At 41.7% G+C, this 20,839-nt stretch overlaps 1 protein-coding gene across 1 annotated transcript in view; it reads left to right on the forward strand.

Moving 5' to 3' along the window:
• The window catches only part of LOC143750590 (uncharacterized), a 31,683-nt gene extending 11,105 nt beyond the window's left edge, over nucleotides 1-20,578 (forward strand). The window contains exons 2-19 of the mRNA XM_077243745.1: nucleotides 1,092-1,180; nucleotides 1,252-1,324; nucleotides 1,425-1,467; nucleotides 1,561-1,639; nucleotides 8,694-8,782; nucleotides 8,909-9,055; nucleotides 10,447-10,498; nucleotides 10,746-10,846; nucleotides 11,248-11,333; nucleotides 11,944-12,025; nucleotides 12,116-12,201; nucleotides 13,028-13,115; nucleotides 13,204-13,252; nucleotides 13,346-13,433; nucleotides 18,219-18,319; nucleotides 18,401-18,485; nucleotides 18,578-18,682; nucleotides 19,960-20,578. Of these exons, the coding sequence (XP_077099860.1) occupies nucleotides 1,092-1,180; nucleotides 1,252-1,324; nucleotides 1,425-1,467; nucleotides 1,561-1,639; nucleotides 8,694-8,782; nucleotides 8,909-9,055; nucleotides 10,447-10,498; nucleotides 10,746-10,846; nucleotides 11,248-11,333; nucleotides 11,944-12,025; nucleotides 12,116-12,201; nucleotides 13,028-13,115; nucleotides 13,204-13,252; nucleotides 13,346-13,433; nucleotides 18,219-18,319; nucleotides 18,401-18,485; nucleotides 18,578-18,682; nucleotides 19,960-20,064 (1,548 nt within the window). The 3' untranslated portion in view covers nucleotides 20,065-20,578. The remainder of the gene's footprint in view (nucleotides 1-1,091; nucleotides 1,181-1,251; nucleotides 1,325-1,424; nucleotides 1,468-1,560; nucleotides 1,640-8,693; nucleotides 8,783-8,908; nucleotides 9,056-10,446; nucleotides 10,499-10,745; nucleotides 10,847-11,247; nucleotides 11,334-11,943; nucleotides 12,026-12,115; nucleotides 12,202-13,027; nucleotides 13,116-13,203; nucleotides 13,253-13,345; nucleotides 13,434-18,218; nucleotides 18,320-18,400; nucleotides 18,486-18,577; nucleotides 18,683-19,959) is intronic.
• The last annotated feature ends 261 nt before the right edge of the window (nucleotides 20,579-20,839 follow it).

A 20,839-nucleotide genomic window follows, 5' to 3' on the forward strand; every position in this document is an offset into this window, starting at 1 on the left:
AGCAGTGAGGGGAGTCTATCTTAAATGCTTCTGATTAGCCATTGCGTTCAAGAAATCAACACACATGTCTGTGATTGGCTACATCGCTCAACGCTGCAAACATGTTATGAATAGAAACTCTGGCCTGTAAATTGTTTCTATTTTGTTTTAGTTGTTCTTCTTGCTTTTCTGCAACAGATGAATGAAAATCTATTAGTTTTAATATGTTGTATTCATAGATATTTCTAGTTTGCGGGAGTCCCGCGAATCGTTTTATTTTCCCGAACCCGCACACACAGAGTGAGTGCATTAGTACCGCCCACGCTCGCACTCGGCCATCAGATCTAGTGCCGCGCCGCACTCTTTTGCGTTGGGAGTGCACGTCCCTATGCCTCAGTTCACCTCGACAAAGCACTCGCGGCGGCCAGTTTCGTTTCGCAAAATGTACGTGGTATCGGGGCGTGGTATCGGCGAATTTTTATGAGTACGAGTACGAGTATATGAGGACAGTATCGACCCGATCCCCGATGCCAGTATCGGTATCGAGCCATCCCTATTTTTTATGTGCATTTTTAAATTTAAACTAACCTGAAATAGTACAATTGTACATTAAATTAGAAAAACAGGAAGCAAAATAAAGAAAGCTAAGCTGAATATTGGATTAAACAATAATAATAATTTATATTATAAAATACAAAAACTATAAAAAATATTATTTTATAAATAAAAATATTTCTTTAAGTTATTTTGTATTTAAAAATGTGATAAACACCATAAGCTTGCATGAGTGATTTTGTAGTATTTTGCTTTATCTCTAGAATACAGGCTATTTAAGTTGATACATGTAATATTAATACTTTTGACTGAAGCAGTCTTAAGGCTTAATCATGTTCATGGTTTGCCTCAATTAAGTAAAATGTCTCCCTCGGGCGTCTGTGGCACCAGATCCATTATCATGACCTGGTAAAGTTTGTTTATTTGAGTCACTAAGCAACCGGTATCCTCATCTTACCAGCTGCCAGAGAGAGTTTGCCTGTGTGTGAATGTTTTTTCCCAATGGGACAGTAAAACATTTTGCACATGATACATTCCCTATTGGTTTTCACAATTAGGTGTCAGAAAACTTGACCAATGCTAAAATGGCTTTAGCAAGTGGACATTGGGTTGACAAAGAAATTGCAGGGGTCCCACCAAGCCCAAGGTAAGTTCTGCTTACATTTTTTTCTCTGTCATTTGTAAGACTCACACCATAAGCATTACACTTGTTTACAGATATGGCCATGCGATGACTGTAGCAGGAAATATTGCTTTCTTGTTTGGAGGAGCATCGAGCGCGATCACAGAGGTGTGTGAATCTAATAAACTGCTGAAAACTGCACTTATTTCAGTGTTCATTAAAAAAATTGATGCGTTTGCAACAATAAGAACTTTTTTTCTGTCCTTAGGATGATCCTCCAATATATCTTAATGACTTTTACATGATTACAGGTAGCCTACTTTTGGTGAAATATTTTGCTATTAAAGCATGAATGGTTTTGTTAATGACAGTTTTCATTCTTTTAACTTTCTCTTCTGTTTTAGTTTCATCTAATGGAGTAACATGGGAGCTGATGCCCCAGAAAGGTGATGTTCCCACAGTAAGAGAAGGACACACTCTATGGTAATGATATAAACACTATAGTTTTTTTTTAATGTTTTTGAAAGATGTCTCTTCTGCTCACCACGGCTGCATTTAATCGATCAAAAATACAGTAAAACAGTAATATTGTGAAATATTATAACTAGAGCTGCACAGTTAATCGCTAAAAGTTTGTGATCTCGAATTAAACACTCATACGATCTTATTCCAAATGACAGTGATTCTCCTGTGTCTATTAAACCTTGGACAAGTTCAATTACAATGAACATTTAGATTTGAGTTAGAGCTGAGCCAGAGAGAGCCGTTGTCATTTCTGTGTTAAAATAATTCAAATTATCAAAGAAGTACTTGGATAAAAGTTTATAGTTCGGATATAAACACTGATGTCTACAGTATCAAAATAGAACAGATCACCTTTTGAAAGAAACTTGCCGCTTCAAATAACGACTGTATTATTTGCATCGTTACACTAGTAGGTGGAGACACGTGACTGTTAAAAAACTGTGGCTGTGTTTGAAATCTTCCCCTATACCTCATTTACTATTCCCTACATTACTTCACTGATATAGTTATATACACTGAGTGCGCACTGAGTTCTCTTACGAGAGGTTCTCTCGTATTGCGTAAGTATAGCTTACGCTACGGGAAAGATTCATCTTTTCGAGATTTTGAAGCCAAAAAATGATCCTTCATTTTTGTATCCATTGTCAACGCAGTGCAGCAGCTAGCAGACCTAGAGCAGGCTGTCTAGCGTGCTCATAGGCTGCCCTGCGGGAACTGCAGCAGCCTATCACTGAACCCGACGTGACGTCAAGTCCAAGCGCCTTCACAGCGTCAAAGCCCGCCAATATGGGCGTGGCTTGGCGTATATAAGCAGGGTTCGTAGGCTGATTCTCTGATTTTCATCTCTTTAGCGAAGCTCTTGCATCGCTGGATCTAGAGAGAAGCCGCCGCCGTCAAGAAAGCGACAAGCCAGCTTAGGACAGCGCCTGAAGAAGCCGGCCGTCTTCGCCACCTTCAGCCCTCCGTGCGAGCTACGCTATCCGGCGGCATATCCTTTCTTGCAAAACTTACTGTCTAAAAGAGCAGCGAGCGTCTTTTTCAAGATGCCTCGCACTTCCTGCGGCTCGTGCAGAGCCCCGCTCAGCGACAGAGACCGCATGTGGTCTGCGCTCTCTGCCTGGGCCAGGCAGCTCTTGCCCTCTCGGGGGTTTGTGAGCCCAGGGTGGCACTTCCGATGTAGACCCTGCGGGCTCGGCTCGAAGTGTTCAACCCTCAAGCAGTCACTTCTCCCTTTGCAGGACCGCGCAAAGAAGCGCGTTCTCAAAGACCGCCGGAGCCGGTGGCCACTGCAACGCGCTCGCCGGACTCTCCCTCGAGCGTCTATCTCTTCTTCTCCGCCCCCCCTCCCGAACGCGCAGCCGCCGGCTCCCGCCCGCGCTGCAGCCGCCTCAGGTGACGAGGCGCTTGATATGGATGAGGACGCGCCACTGACAGCTGTTCTAACCGCGGCTAGCTTTCTTTACGTTACAAGAAAGCTACCCCATCCCGGCGAAATGAGGAAAGAATGTGTTAGTCCCGCCGAGGCTGGACTATCCCCCATTTCTCAAACATTTCTCAGCTCCTCTTAATTCGAGCGGTTGGTAATGTCAATATTGCGGCATGAGCCTGTTGTATAACACGCACGCCTGCAAACAGACGACGCACAGAAACTGTGATGACGCTCTCTTTATTTGCTCGTGCTAACTGAAGCTGTTGTCCTTTCCCCCTGTGGCTCAGTGGTGAAACCCACAGATTCGCGCCAGAGACCCATGTTCGATCCCGGCTCTCGCAGCGGATAAAAATTTTATGCAGCTCTCTTCTTTGAGATCGCGGCCAGCTTTCTTACGTACAGAAAGTGCACACACCCTCCCACGCGCCCCGTGCGCATGCGTCACCGGCGAAATGAGGAAAGAGTGTGTTCTCGCCAGAGACCCGTGTTTGATCCCGGCTCTCGCAGCTGCGGCTCTCCTCAGCGAGCTGCCATATTTCCGGCGCTCTATCACACGGTCATTAAAACTCAGGCTACTGCAGTGAGTCATTTAGCAGCCAACGAGTTGGTAACACAACCCGCCCGCCTGCACACAACCACCGTTTTTACGGCGAACCAGAGAAATCTCAGAAAGAGCATAATGTCTGGTTATCCGGCTCAAGCCGGTGTTGTTTTAAGTGTAGAAAAAGTGCCCACGTCACAGTGCTCACCCCTACACACAAACACAGCACTTCCTGTGTCACCCAGAGAGCCCACTCTCATAAAGCTGGCAAATGCCGCTCGAGTGTTAACTGCAGGAGATGTGCCCACGTGTCCGTGCCCACATCTACTATCTGCCCGCTCTATTACACGGCCAAGTCACGCGCATCACAAAGTGCAGACTCATATCAATCAAGTTGTGGATGTAAGTCTCGTGCCCGCTCGCAAGCGCTCACGCTTACTAACAAGCACTTCGCACACAGCGCCGCGCGCGCACCACGAAGTGCAGCCTTATATGAGTCAGAATATCAACGTAAGTCTCGTGCCCGCTTGCAAGTGCTCACACTTACTACATGCACTTCGCCCACGGCGTTAAACGCGCGTCACAAAGTGCAGCCTCATATCGGTCAAGTTATGAATGTAAGTCCCGTGCCCGCTCACGAGCGCCCACGCTTACTAACATACACGCCACCCATGGCGCTGCTCGCGCATCACAAAGTGATTATAAAGCGCTCCCCATTCACAGCGATCGGGACGCTGTATATGAAACAGCCTGCTATCGCTGTCAGCGAGCCGCCCCATTCAAGCACAGAGAGCGCATGCGCCGTACTCATTCCTCCGGTCCAGTTTCTCGAGCCCGCACAGCGCGGCGAACATGAACCCGGAGGCCATTCTGTACCTAGCTGCACATATAAAAGCATGGGAAGCGATTCCAGGGGTATCAGAATGGGTGCTAAGCACAATAAAGCAGGGCTATGCGTAACAGTTCGCTCGCCCTCCCCCTCGCTTTCGAGCATGGACCGCGACAACAGTGAATGCAGAAGTAGCACATCTACTTCACTCAGAAATAGCAAAGCTGCTGTGCAAAAGGGCCATAGAACCGGTGCCGCCTTCTCTGAGCGAGTCAGGCTTTTACAGCCGTTATTTTCTGCGCGCTGTGTTCAGCGACTGGCCGCGTCTTTCCAGAAGAACAGCACCGCACCTCTGAAGACATTCCAGAGGATGCTGCGCTACATGGCTTCAGCCTCTGCGGTACTTCTGAGAAGTCAGGCTGCGCCCCGATCAGAGTGACTCAGAGCTGCATTACAGCTCTGCAGCCCTGGTTAGCGGCGACTGGTACCAGTGGGGAGTGAGTATGGGGACTGTCTCATACCGGAAGGTCATCTCGACAGACGCGTCCAACTCGGGTTGGGGCGCGCTCTTCGAAGGCAGACCAGTCTCTGGCCTATGGTCAGACTGGGGAAAATTCCATATAAACTGTCTGGAAATGATAGCGGTCGAGAATGCGCTGAAGCGTTTCCTCCCGTTTATACGGGACCACCATGTTCTAGTCCGCTCGGACAACATGTCTGTAGTGTCCTATGTGAACCGTCAGGGCGGTGTCAGATCCAGAAACCTCTGCAATCTGGCAGAACGTCTCCTCGTTTGGCCTCAGCACCATCTGCGCTCGCTGAGAGCGGCGCACGTGCCAGGCCACCTGAACGACGGCCCAGACAGACTGTCCAGGGAAAATGTTCCCCCTGGGGAATGGTCCCTGCACCCCAAACAGTCCATTTGCTATGGTGCCTTTTTGGCAAAGCGGAAGTCGACCTATTTGCGTCACAAGACAACGCTCACTGCCCAAAGTTCTTTTCAAAGAACCAGGACACGCTGGCCCAAACCTGGCCCCGCCGCCCTCTATATGCATTCACTCCGGTCTCTCTGTTACCACAGGTAATCAAGAGAATCAGGGAAACGCACCAATCATTGCTCCTCATAGCCCCGCGTTGGGAGAACCAGACTTGGTCCCCGGAGCTGACGCGGCTGTCACAGACAGCCCCGTGGCCTATTCTGGTGAGAGCATATCTCCTCTCCCAAGCTCGTGGCTCGATCTGGCATCCCCATCCAGAGCGCTGGTCTCTGCACGTATGGTTGACCAACGGTTACCCGTTGCCCTGCCAGACTCAGTAATGAACACAATCACGAAGTCTAGAGCTCCTTCTACCAGATGGCTCTACGTGTCCAAATGGTCTGTGTTCTCTAAATGGTGCGCTGACAAAAATCTGGACCCACGGGAGAGTGGGGTTTCGCGGTTGCTCAGTTTCCTTCAAGAGCTGTTGGAAAAGGGAAGGTCCCCTTCCACGCTCAAAGTCTATGTGGCAGCCGTCGCAGCATTCTCAGAATCCACGCACGGCCAGTCAATAGGCAGGAACGAGCTCATCATCCGCTTCCTCAGAGGAGCCAGAAGGATGAATCCTCCGCGCCCCCCCTTCAGTTCCCATTTGGGATCTTTCTTTGGTCCTCGAGGCCCTGAAGGCATACCCCTTTGAACCTTTAGACTCTGCGGATCTAAAGTACTTATGACTTAAACCGTTTTACTGATCGCTCTGTCGTCAGTCAAACGTGTGGGGGACTTACACGCGCTGTCTGTTAGCGCCGCATGTCTTGAGTTTGGCCCGAATGACTCAAAAGTCATCCTCAAACCTAGACATGGCTATGTTCCAAAAGTGATTGGCACTCCGTTCAGAGCACAGGTCATTTCGCTATCGGCTCTGCCAGCATCCGATAGTGAGAGAGATGTTAATCTCCTCTGCCTGGTCAGGGCGCTGAGAGCTTACATTACGCGCTCCGCCCCTTTCAGGCGTTCTGAGCAGCTTTTTGTTTCGTTTGGTGGGCGCACCAAGGGTCTCGCCGCCTCGAAACAGAGTCTATCCAGATGGATAATAGACGCGATTGCAGCTGCCTATACAGCAAAAGGTCTGCAATGCCCCCGGGGCGTCAGGGCTCATTCCACCAGAGGCGTGGCCTCTTCGTGGGCATGGTCCAGTGGAATTTCCATTCCTGACATATGTGTGGGCGGGCTGGGCTTCCCCTGCCACCTTTGTCAGATTCTATAATCTGGAAGTTCCCGCCCTACAGGCGAAACTGTGTGTTTAGTGAGGGTCGGTTCTCCCCAGATACTATCATGCGCAAACTACTCTCATATGACTAGCTCTTCTGGTTGAGCTGCACTGTATCAGGTTATGTGCTATATGCTTATACATTGACCGGCGTCGCCGCTCTGTATTCCCTGTGAGTGCTTATATACATGCGCTTATTCCCGCTGATCTGGGTTCCCCGAAAATCTGGGACTAATATGTGGATGCTGGCGCCCACGGCGTTGACAAGGGGTTCCCATAGTGTAAGCTATACTTACGCAATACGAGAGAACCTCTCGTAAGAGAACGTGCTCGGTTACCTAACGTAACCTCGGTTCTCTCTAGAAGAGGGAACGAGTATTGCGTAACCTGCCGTGCTTGCGCCACGTGCGTTTTTCGCTTCAGTCGATGAAACCCAGAGAATCAGCCTACGAACCCTGCTTATATACGCTAAGCCACGCCCATATTGGCGGGCTTTGACGCTGTGAAGGCGCGAAGAGAACCGAGGTTACGTTAGGTAACCGAGTATGTTATACTGTATGATGGCAACAGTTTGTCTAACCCTCATTGATGGAGTGTGTAGCTTTGCATTTCTTAAATAACCATGTATGAGACACATCATGGCCATATTCCAGGATGACAATGTCCAGATTCATCAGGCTCAGATTGTGAAAGAATGGTTGTGAGGATCATGAAGGATAATTTTCACGAATCGTCTCCTCTGAGTCCAGTCCTTAAATTCATTGAGAGTCTTTGGGATGTGCTGGAGGAAACTTTACAGAGTGCTGGACTTGCATTGCCAATACAAGATCTTGACCAAAAATATATGTGCATATATGCAGTGTTGTGCCTGAAAGCGTTCATTGAATGATAGTTCATAAACTCGTTCATATTTTGGGCGAACGAGAACTGAACGTACTGAATTACTGCCTGATGAACGTTATCGTGAACTCGTTCATTCTGGTGTCTGTGAACGGCACGCTCTCAGTTTAGCTTCGTTCAATAGGGTGCCAGATTTCTATAGAGCCTTCCAGGCAAAAACCCGACTAAAACACACTGTAAACAGGCCTTAATATGTAGCGGAAAAACACCCAATCTGGCAACACCAGCACCAGTGTCGCACCGCCGCATGCGTTGTCAAAACAAAAAGCAGCAAAGAGGATCGTATGATCATTTAAACGAGTTTTATGACACGGTCGGCGAGGATGGGAAAAATCTTACATTTCCGAGCAAACTTTGCCCGATAAAATAATTGCCGTCTGTGGTTCTGTATGGGCTGTGGCAATAATTTTGAAAAATAATAGCTCGCAACATATGGAAAAAAAGAACTATGAACTAGTTCAAAATTTTTAAGTATGAACTATGAACTGAACTAGTAAATTTTAAAATTTGTGAACTGAACATTGAACTAGTTCATGTAGAAAGTGAACTTTCCCAACACTGCATACATGTGCCTCTTGATGGAAATAAATGTTGTGATGCTATTTCCATCAAGAGGTGCATACATATTTGGTCAAGATCTTGTATTGACAATTCTAACAACCATTCTTTCACAATCTGAGCCTGGTGCATCTTGAAATTGTCATCCTGGAATATGGCCATGATGTGTCTCATACATGGTTGTTTAAGAAATGAAAAGCTACACACTCCATCAATGAGGGTTAGAAGAACTGTTACCAAACATATAACACGACAGAAACATAATAATCACTGCAATAATGATCCAATCATAGACTCTTAAGCATTTGCCTATTTTAATCCAAACAACAGCTACTTTTTTTTTATCCGGGCAGTGTATAAACATAGCTATAAACAATAATAACAATTATTATTATTATTACTACATCACAACATTTATTTCCATCAAGAGGAGCATGCATATTAATATATATATATACACACACTTCATTTTGACATCATCAAAACATGCTTTCCCATTTTCCCATAGTGTTGTTAAAGGAAAACTCTATTTGTTTGGAGGCTCCTCACATCCTGATGCTAAAGAGTGTCTCCCAGGCATCTATTCCTTTGACATTGGTAAGACACTAGACCATTCTTATTATTGTGCATACTACTGTGAGTGTCAATGCATATGACTACTTTAGATGAAAAAGAAAAGCTTTTGTTGTTAGGATGCTTAAGGTTCTGTCTGGTCATTCTCAGTGACGTTGACGTGGGAGAAGCTGCTCACTGCAGGCGTGTCTCTGCGGACACTGAGACACAGCGCAGCGGCTCTGGGAGAGAATATCTATGTGTACGGAGGGATTTTGGGTGGAGTCCCGACTGAAGATCTCATGATGTTCAACACAGGTCAGTACTGTGAGGACTTCACCAATCCCTGTCCATCTCAGACACTGGGCGCCATTATTAAATCCCTGTGAAACAGAAGTTGCAACCGAGTTCACTTTAGTGTTGTGACATATTTCCAAGTGAAACGTTATATTGAATAGAGAGCGGGGTTTTGCTTTAGCGCACCCCCTCTCCATCCCTCGCTCATTGCAGACTGACGGTTGGAGGGAAGTGGTTAAGGATATTAAAACCATAGCCTTCAAACTGCATCATCAGAGAAGTAATGAAGATTACCACGACAAACTCATTTTTTTCTGTGTATTAACTTGCACGGATTAATTGTTCACCACAAGACTTGTAATGTGTGCTAGTAAAGTAAATAGGGTAAATTTCGACTTTAATCGTGTTCAGCAATGTAAAGTTTTCAAAAAAAATTTATAAGAGAGGGTCGAGATAAAAGACACAACAAAAACATATACAAATTATCTTTGTTAAATGTCAGAATTGTAAGACATTAAAATGTGTTTTAAATATTCGTATACACATTTTGATGACATAGTGATCTTGGAGGACTTTATGGTTCAAATTTAAAAACTGAATGACCTAAAATGTCTCATGCAGCCATTCAGTTATAATAATTCTTCTGTTTATATTGTTCACATGACGTCATGTTTTATTTCTAATTCTTGAAGTTCTATAATACAAAAATGCTTGATTGACTGATGTTTCGTAATATTAAAAATGACATTTTTAAATAATGATTTTACATATTCTTAAAATCACATCACACATTCTTATCATTTTAAATCATAAAGATTATTTCATATGGTTTTGTGGTTGGTTATGTTTATACAAGTCGTTAAAGGTTGGGAATCTCTAGCTAATATGAAATAACTGAGTTTGGTAACACTTTAGTTTAGGGTCCAGTTCTCATTATGAACTAGTTGGTTATTAGCATGCATATTACTAAGATATTGGCTGTTTCATAATACACATAAAGCACATATTAATGCCTTATTCTGCATGACCATATTCTACATCCCTTAATCCACCCAATACTTAAATGTAACAACTACCTTACTTACTATAAGCAGTAATGTTATAGCAGTAAGGAGTTTATTGAGGTAAAAGTCATAGTTAATAGTTAGTTAATAGTAAGAATTGGACCCTAAACTAAAGTGTGACCCTGAATTTTTATTCGATCGATCACATTACCGTAACTAAGGATTCCATAATTCTTTTTAAATGCAAAAAAATAAAAATTCTGTCATTGTTTATACACACTTATGTTGTTCCAAAACCCCAAAAGCATCATCAAAGTCATGAAATATTTGTGAGAAATATTTTTTTTTATATTTTGATGAAGTGTTCTGTTAGCAACTTACTGTATGTTTATACTTTACTTATTTTAGTGTCGTTGAATTGGATGCCTATTAAAACTACAGGATCTCCACCTTCAGAAAGGTATTTAGTGATCTGACTCAATATGAGATTTAACTTTACAACTGTGTGCAAAAAAAAACATCTAAAAGAGTATTGTAACTTTAGCTGACTGAATGATTGTTGAAAATGAAGCTGTAATCATGGGCCATCTGTTTAAAACTACCGTTTTAACAGCTGTATTCATTTTGTGGTTTTCCTATTCCTGAGACTCAAGCCCAGCATCTGCTGTCTTTCCATCTGATCGTGTTCTTCCTCTTTTGTTCTGTAGATATAATCACTCGTTTGCTGTGGTCGGAGAGCAGATCTTCTTGTTTGGTGGATGTTCAGAGGATGGGTCTCAACTCAAAGACATGTATGCATTGAATACAGGTACAGCGGATAACTGGCTCGATTTTAGATGATGATTCCCACACTTTGCACAGTGCGTTTCTGCTCCTTCCCTCTAGACGAAGGTTTATAGTCCCAAAGTGCAGAACAAAGCAATATAAAAATAGTTTTGTTCCAGCAGCCATCATTCAGAGGAACAAAATGCACAGATGACACAGAAATGTTATTTATTTTATTTTGTTATTATATTTATTGTCTAATGTCTAAGGTCTGTTTGTTTCTAAAGTGTGTGGATAACTCTGACACTGCAAAACAAATCTACCTACGGGTACAAATAAAGTTACCTTACAACAACGAGAATACTGGGTTATAGTTTTGTACCAAAAGATTGCAGTTGTATGACTAATTCGCCTGACTGTAAGAAACTATGTATTTTCCCATAGAGACTCTGGTGTGGGAACAGTGTCAGGTAAAAGGAGAGTCTCCTGTTGTTTGTGCCGGTCAAACCTTTACGTCACATCATGACAAGGTACCGTAGAGTACATGACTAGATTTATACGCTACTGTTCAAAAGTTTGGTTTCAGTACGATTTAAAACATATAAATAATCATTTTATTCAGCAAGGACACATTAAATTGATTCTAAAGTGACTGTAAAGACTTTCATAATTTTACAAAAGATTTGTAGCATATTAGAATGATTTCTGAAGGATCATGTGACACTGAAGACTGGAGTAATGATGGTGAAAATCCAGCTTTGATCACAGGAATAAATTATATTTTTAAATATATAACAATAGAAAATATGTATTTTAAATTGTAGTAATATTTCAAAATTTTACGGTTTTTATTGAATTTTTTATCAAATAAATGCAACCTTGGTGAGCAAAAGAGGCTTCTTTCAAAAAAATCTTACTGACCCCAAACTTTTGATCAGTGGTGTACATTTTTGGAAATAAATGTGCCTGATGAGGAGAAAAAAAACTCTGAAATGCAGGACGAATAGCACACTGCAGTTTAATACTCAGTGTTTAAAGATTTCTAACAAAATTCAAGTATGAGCAAAAGTAAAAATGGTGCTTGAACTTTTTTTTCATGTCACACTTTTCAAATAGTAAACTATTGTTATTTTATTTCAGGATATTTACTTATTTGGGGGAACAATCACTAATCCAGACGGAGCGGTATCATCCAGCAATGAAATTCACAAATTAAGCATCGGTAAGATGAGAAGCAAAACTGAGAAACCAAAAAAACTCATAGTAGTTTCCAGTGAATGAACACACAGTAACACTCTTCATCTTTCACCAGCAAAGATGAAATGGAAAGTCCCGCTGTATGTCGGCATCCCTCCCGCCAGACGTCATGGACACGCGGCTTTCATCGTCCATAGTCATGTATGTGAGTGTGTGTGTTACTGGGGGTTTGTTTTACATACACTGCCATTCAAAAGTCTGTAAACACTCGACTCACACTGTTTCTCAGGATCACAGAAACTATGAATCTAAAGGCTTCTGCTTAACTGATTTCCATTTCATTTTTTAAAAATGAATGAGTTGAAGGAAAAGCTTAATGAAATGCTCAATGCATATGTTCCTTCTTCAAAAAGCGTCCCATGATGCACCTCATGATGATTAGATGTGTCCAAATGTTTGACATGAAATGTACATTTCAGTGTTACTTTCGTATATTTATTACTATTATAGTATTTATTGATATTTTGAAATATCTTTTATTTTAAAATTTTCAGTTTTAATTTTTAATTTGAGCTGGTTTTAGTAATTTACACTTTACAAGCATTTTTTAACATTAGTTAATACATAAACTAACAATAATAATAACCAAAATGAATAAATGCTGTTGAAGTACAGTATTTTTCATTCTTAGTTTATATTAACTAATGTAGTTAACTAATGTTTACAAATGAAACCTTATTGTAAAGTGTTAATCAATTTTGTTACAGTATGTAATTTTCACTGTAAATTGTAAGATTAGTTGTTTTTACTAAAAATGTTCCATTTTACAGTTTTTTACTGTATAATTAGAATTGGGAAGAATGTAAGGTTAGATATTTTTTACACTTACTGTTAATCAATTAACAGGTTTTACAGTTAAAATTACATCAACAACAAAAAAAAAACAGCACTGGTCCATGTTTAACAGATGCGAAATGTGTTTCAGTATTTTTAGATCTAAAGTGAGTTTCTTTCTTCTTGGTTGCAGTTTTATGTGTTTGGAGGTAAAAATGAAGAGCAAGAATTTAATGACTTGAAAATAATGAAATTGATAAACCCCTCGGAGAGACAGCCAGGTACTTAATGTTATCGACCCCTAAATACCAATCACCTGTTTTACTTTTATTTGAGCTTGATCCATTACTTCCTCACATTGTTATATAGTGATGAAGGAGATTTTATCTGAGTTTGGACTGCAGGGTGTCAGTAATAGGTGGGTGCGTTTCTGTGACTAAAACACCCAGTTTCATTACCAGTTTCGTATGAAAGTAACGTTCTGTTACTCAAATAATTTCCTCTTGATCAGCTTCACACCGACAAAGATTCCCAACGTGAAGTACGAGCTGAGTCCGTCTCCAGTGACCGTGAAGAGCTACAGGAGGGAAAATATCCAGGTGATATACGTCACACATCTGCATTACAAATATCCCAGGCATTTTATTTATAACCGTGAGTGTTTATGGCTTTGCATTTGGGGTCGTTGACAGTTTACACTACCGTTCAAAAGTTTGGGGTTGGTTGGAATTTTTATTTTTGTTTTATTAATACTTTTTTTCCAAAAGGATGCTTTATATTGGTCAAAAGTGACAGTAATGTAATTTATAATGTTACAAAACGTTCTATTCATCAAAGAATCATGAAAGAAATGTCTCCACAGAAATATGCAAAAACAACATTGATGATAATAAGAAATGTTTCTTGAGCAGCAAATCATCATATCAGAATGATTTCTGAAGGATCATGTGACACTGAAGACCGGAGTAATGATGCTGAAAATTCAACTTTGATCACAGGAATAAATTACACTTTAAAATGTATTCAACTAGAAAACAGGGGGGGGGGGGGGGGGTCAATTCTAATGATATTTCACTATTTTTACTGTATTTTTGATCAATAAATGCAGCCTTGGTGAGCATAAGAGACTTCTTTAAAAAACATTTAAAAATTTTACTGACCCCAAACTTTTAAAGGCGTCATGACATTTTTCTTTTGACATATAAGAGGTCTTTATACCATTAAATCATCCTGCAAGTTTCATAGTTTAAAACGTTCTCCTCATTATGAACAAAGCATTTATTTAATCAAGCTCCAAAAAACGTCTCGTCGTGATATTGCGAGATCTGTGACGTCACATGGGCAAAGACATTTGCAAATGACTGCCTCCAGAGCAAGACATCGACGAATAGTTAAACATCATCGCATCACAGGTCCCGCCCACTAGTGTTCAGTCGCTTAACGCTGACATTTGCCTACACTGGATGTAGGGTTGGGTATCGAGAACCGTTTCCATTTTAGAACCGATAACAAATAAAAAAAACGGGGATTCGATAAGACACACGCATTCCGATTTCCACTTATCGATTCCTGATTTTGGGGCTGTTCAAATATTGCGTTTTTTGCGTGTGCAAATTCGTTATTTCAAATGTGCGCGGTAAGCGAGTTCATAATGGAAGGTCTCGATGTGCATGCGGTTCGGCATGAAAGCACTTCTATGCCTCGGCGAGATGAAAACATCTCAACTTTTCAGCTGATCATAGCTGTACAAGGAGGGTTTTTATTTCTCATCTCCATAAATATATCTAGTAGTAAAGCTAATGCAAGGGCTGGAAATCAATTAATCCTTTGCTGATACTTCCTCGTCATCATGGAGAGTGCAGTTCATTGTTGTCAGGGGTCAATACTGAGGAATGGGTGGATCCAAATATGGCAATATTATAATCAGGGCAATCCAATTCGTCATCAATGCAAAGGTCAAAATCCAAGTAATCAGAATCGTAGTCATCCATGCAAGGGTCGAAATCCATTTTAATCAGTCCAATAACAAATACATAAAATAAACAAGAAACAGACTGGTAACAGACCTCAGAAGTGTAGCGTGACATACAACAATGACTCTGTGACATGAACTTAAACAGACAGGGTATTTATACACAGACACTAACAATGTGGTAGGGAACAGCTGAGTGCAATCACGAGTGATGGGAACAAGCAAAGGATTATGGGAGTTGCGGTTCCAGAATAAATGGTAACAGGAAGGGAAAGAGACCTCTAGTGGACACCCAGGGGAAAACACAAACCGACACTGTGACATAACCCCCCCTCTATGGAGCGGCTACCAGACGCTCCACGACAAGAAACAAATCCCCCCCACAAAAAGGTCCAGGAGGGAGGTGGAACGGTGGAGGATCAGGGGGAGGGATGGAGGGCCAGGACCATGGAAAGGAACGGAAACAGGTTTTAGCCGGCGACCAGGGTGAAGCAGATAGTCCGTCGGGTGGCCAGAGCTAAACAGACAGTCCATCGGGCGGCCAGGGCGAAGCAGACAGTCCATCGGGCGGCAAGGGAAAAGCAGACGACCCATCGGGCGGCCAGGGAAAAGCAGGCATGGCAGGCGGCCAGAGCAGACCAAACAGTCCATCGGGTGGCCAGGGCGGAGACGACCCCTCGACTGGCCACGGCGGAGACGACCTCTCGGGCGGCCAAGGCAGAGACGACCCCTCGGGCGGCCACGGCGGAGACGACCCCTCGGGCGGCCACGGCGGAGACGACCAGATTGGAGATAACCCTTTGGGCGGCCGGCATGACTCCGGCTCAGGAACAGGGACAGACACCGGCTCGGCAGCGGCTATCTTGTCTGGAAACACTGGCTCTGCAGACGTGACCTGAACAGACTCTGGATCGACTGACGTGACCTGAACAATCTCTGAGTCGGCAGACATACTGTGTTTCCTCCAAGCATGCAGTACTGCTACAGCATAAAAGAGGAAGACATCCCTCCTTGCCGTGGCAGGACTGATTGTGGGTATCTCAGAAACGATCTCTGGAATGACAGCGGGCTGCACGGGGCAACCTCCGGTACCACAGCGGGCTGCATGGGGACAACCTCCGGTACCACAGCGGGCTGCATGGGGACAACCTCCGGTACCACAGCGGGCTGCATGGGGACAACCTCCGGTACCACAGCGGGCTGCATGGGGACAACCTCCGGTACCACAGCGGGCTGCAAGGGGACAACCTCCAGTACCACAGCGGCCTGAATGGAGACGACCTCCGGGACATTAGAGAGAAGTCTTCCTCCTCCTCCGTCGTTTCTTATGGCGAGGTGCAGGCTCTGGGCTAGACAGGACCCCGCGGCGAAGGGTGCTCTGGGCTGAGCATCACTGGCCCATGGTCGAAGAAAGATCGGAGTGGAGAGTGGGTCCGGGGCTCACCTCTAGTACTTCCTCCCCTGTGGGCTCCACGAGTCCCTGAAAATCTGGCTAGACGGTTTCCTCTAAAAAAATCTCTGTCATCGATGGAAAGGGGTTTACGGGATTTGCCCATGGCCTCCTCATCTTGGCGGGCCCATAAAGCAAAGCCCTGCAAAATACTCATGCTACTGGATCCATTTGTTGACGGAGTCAATCTGTCACGGGACAATACTGAGGAATGGGTGGATCCAAATATAGCAATATTATAATCAGGGCAATCCAATTCATAGTCATCCATGCAAGGGTCGAAATCCATTTTCATCAGTCCAAAAACAAATACATAAATAAACAAGAAACAGACTGGTAACAGATCTCAGAAGTGTAGCGTGACGTACAAGAATGACTCCATGACATGTACTGAAACAGACAGGGTATTTATACACAGACACTAACAATGTGATAGGGAACAACTGAGTACAATCACGAGTGATGGGAACAAACAAAGGATTATGGGAATTGCGGTTCCAGAGTGAATGGTGACAGGAAGGGAAAGAGACCTCTAGTGGACACCCAGGGGAAACACAAACCAGTCACTGTGACAATGGTTGCATAGCAATGACAGACGCTGTGGGAGCGCAAGCGCTTGTGGAAAGAAGGTGAAAGTGGCGCGGCCGCGATTTCAACAAGTTTTTAGACGCGATATGTGAACAGCCCCTAATTCAGGATAAACTGAGAATCTATTTGGTTTAAAATCATTTTTGTTTTGTTTAAAATGGAGATCACGATTACATACATCAGACAACTACACAGAATAACATGTTTGTCTACTTAAAAAAAATACTCATTTGAATCATTAATTCAAACACGTTTAAAACTTAATAATTCAGTGTCTCATTCATAAATACCTGTTTAATTAATGGATGATTCACAGTTTTTTGAGTCTTTTGAGTCTTGAATAAATGATTCAATAAAAAAAAATTAACAGTCGATTTTTGCCACCTGGAGTAATAATGTAATCAACACAATCTTTATTTGAAGAGACTCCTTTCACTTTTGTTTATTGCTTAAAATTGGCAAAAATAAAAGGTAGAAATATTTATTCTTCAAGTATTTGCCCTTTCTTTCCTCCCTCCAAAAAATATTGGAATCGGAAACAAGAATCGATAAGAACCGGATTCGATGAGCAGAATCGGAATCGCTAAAATTGAAATGATACCCAACCCTAACTGGATGTGAGCATTACATCAAATGCAAATAGAAGCCATTGTAATGACTAACACTGTCTACACTGATTCAGTATACAGATGTGCGTTCAGTTTCTGATGAACTCCACACACATGAATCTGTCGACAACAGGACAAATGGAAGAGTGAAAGAACGTTTAAACGGCTCGTTTGTGTCTCTGTAAGACTATAGAAGGATCCCAGCATCTGAAACAAGTGGATGGTTTATTTTAATGGCGTCCCGGATCGCGCCGCAGGATTATATGTTTGTTCGGAGCATTTGACTGCAGATTGTTTTGTCAGCGAGGCACAGTGTAATGGAGAGTTCACAAAGAAACTTTAGTTGAAAGATGAACCAGCAACTGTATTGAATCTGACAGTTGCTGCATCACAAACATAAGTAAATGATTTCATAATGCTTTGTCTTATCTGTAAATTATGCTTTTAAAACACTTGAAGGAGCCGCGCTTTTAAAAAACGATCATTTCAGACAGAGGGCCAGAATAAAGGTTGAAAAATAATCATTTTCATTAACATTATAAATACCTCAAGGGACATATTAAAATATATGTCCTTTTTTAAATGCATGTCATGATGACCCCTTTAAATGTTAGTTTACATGCAGATTTTAGCTTTAAATATAAATGAATATACAAGGGAAAGTGTATGCTTTAGTTTAGCTGTCGTGGCTCACATCATTTCTTTATATATAAGGAAATATATGATTTTGTAACCAAGGCAATAAACCCATGTCGCTTTCATCCAGGTGTGCGGTTATAGAGATTTCCGTACAGTTCATGATGAAGCCATGAACATGATCCACAAAGCTTTTGCCATGTTAGATGAGGAATTCCAAAAACTAGACAGGTAGAGATTATGCCGTATTTGGTTATTTCAAATGAATTGTCTAAATCACTAATAATGTGAATCTGTTCTCACCTGAAACAGAGAAAAAGAAGCACTTGCACGGGACACATTGGCTCTACAAAATGAGAGAGACGCTCAAAATGAGCATCTCCTGAGACAGAGACAGGTACTACTGATGATGACGTCATTAGATTCATTTTCTTGTCCGTTCCTGTTCTTCACAGTTGCTAAAAGAAGTTTGCGGTTGTGATTGGACAGGAAATGCAGGATATGCTGGAAAGACACAAAGCTCAGAACGAGGCTTGGCTGCGTGCGCGGGCAGAGGAGAACGACAAGGAGAGGAAAGAGCTGTGTAAACTGAGGGTGTGTTGCTTTAAAATAACCACACACATTTACTTCTTACAAATCTCTGGCAGGCAGAGACAAAAACAGCTTGTTTTAACTGAGTTAGTACTAGTGTTATACACACACTATTACTCTTACACTGTGTGTGTGTGTGTGTGTGTGTGTGTGTGTGTGTGTGTGTGTGTGTGTGTGTGTGTGTGTGTGTGTGTGTGTGTGTGTGTGTGTGTGTGTGTGTGTGTGTGTGTGTGTGTGTGTGTGTGTGTATCAGTGCTGTTAAATCGATAAATCGCATCTAACATAAAAGTTTGTATATATATAATGTGTGTGTGTATATATATTATATTTATAGATATATATTATGTCTGTGTGTGTGTGTATATATATATATATATATATATATATATATATACACGTATATAAACATACAGTATACACACACACATATGATATGAACAAACTTTTTGATGATTAATTGCGATTAATCGATTTGACCGCACTAATTCATATAAACAATATATATATTAATGCTGTCAGACCAATTAATCGGGATTAATCACATCTGAGATAAAAGTCTTTGTTTATGTAATATATGTGTTTGTATATGTTATTGTATTTATATGTATTATATATATGCCTGTGTATGTATATACTATATATATACTATATATTTATACACTCAAACACACACACACACACACATATATATATATGTGTATATATACAGACAAACACACACACACACACATATATATATATATATACACACACACATATTATGTAAACAAAAACTTGTGGTAGTTGTGATTAATCGCAATTAATCGATTTGACAAAATATATATATATATATATATATATATATATATATATATATATATATATATATATATAAAATATGTGCGTGATATGTATATATATACAATTTAATTATTTTTTTATTAAAATACACAAGAGTAAAAATGTAGTGCATCCTGTTAACTCACTTCAAATCTTAATAAACATATCTTGATACATAATATTTCAGAATTGCACACTGTCCATCACATTTTATCAATTTAATTTTTTGCATGAACTATTCCTTTAAAAGTCCACTTCAAGTCAGCCGTTCCTGCACAAACAGTGACTTTCTCACACTGATAATGAATAAAACGTGTCACTGCAGGAGCAGTTCACACTGAACCCACATTTAAAACTCTGGCAAATATCTCATTGTATGCATGGAGTGACGGCCGTTTAAGATTTCATCATGCCACGTCACCTGCCGTTTCTTGTTTATCGATTCGGTCTGAATATTCCAGGAAGAGGTGCTCCAGGAGCAGGAGAGACTCAAAGAGGAGCAGTGCACTATCCAAAAACGCAGTGAGCAGCTCCTGTCCATTATGCAGCAGTTCAAAGGCATGTGAAGACACTGTCTCCATGGCAACCGCAGAGGGAGACGGCCGAGTTTTGTTTGGGAAACGGCGAGATTATTGATGCCACTCCCTTACTGTGATATTTGGGTTTGTTTGTCTGCCTGATGATTTGGTTATTTCAGTGTGTGTGTGTGTGTGTGTGTGTGTGTGTGTGTGTGTGTGTGTGTGTGTGTGTGTGTGTGTGTGTGTGTGTGTGTGTGTGTGTGTGTGTGTGTGTTAATGGATGTCACAACGCATTTGACAAACTCATTACCAGACATACCTGTAGAACACCGAATGATTTATGATGTGTTTGAAAATATTTTTCTGAAGCATGATGTAGTAAACTGAGGTTTCAAGGCCCATGTCATTTATTTATTTCATGTTTCTCCACAAGCATGTTTTGATAGAAACTGAGGCCCTCTGGTCACTAAATTGAACTCTATGGATCTGATGTCAGTTATTAAAAAAATCTTAAGTCTGGGATTTATTACATAATAACAATAAAAAAAAATGTTTTCCTTTTTACAGTTACATTTAATCATTTAGTAGATGCTTTTTCCAAAAGCATTAAAAAACAGGAAAAGGACAAGCTTTTACTTACAGAAATGCATACATACGTTTACACCTTACAGACTGTATCTATATAATACATATATATATTGTATTTATTCTAAAAATACACTTTTTATATGATGTGGTCATTTGTTCTTTTTAGGATCCCATATAAAAGCAAAGTCAGTCATTCAACATCCCACTGTCTCTTATCTTCATTTCCATAAAATCC

The sequence above is a fragment of the Siphateles boraxobius genome, unplaced genomic scaffold (genome assembly GCF_051911475.1).
Source record: "Siphateles boraxobius isolate OS27281-9 unplaced genomic scaffold, OSU_SipBor_1 25, whole genome shotgun sequence".
In the NCBI taxonomy this organism is placed as follows: domain Eukaryota; kingdom Metazoa; phylum Chordata; class Actinopteri; order Cypriniformes; family Leuciscidae; genus Siphateles; species Siphateles boraxobius.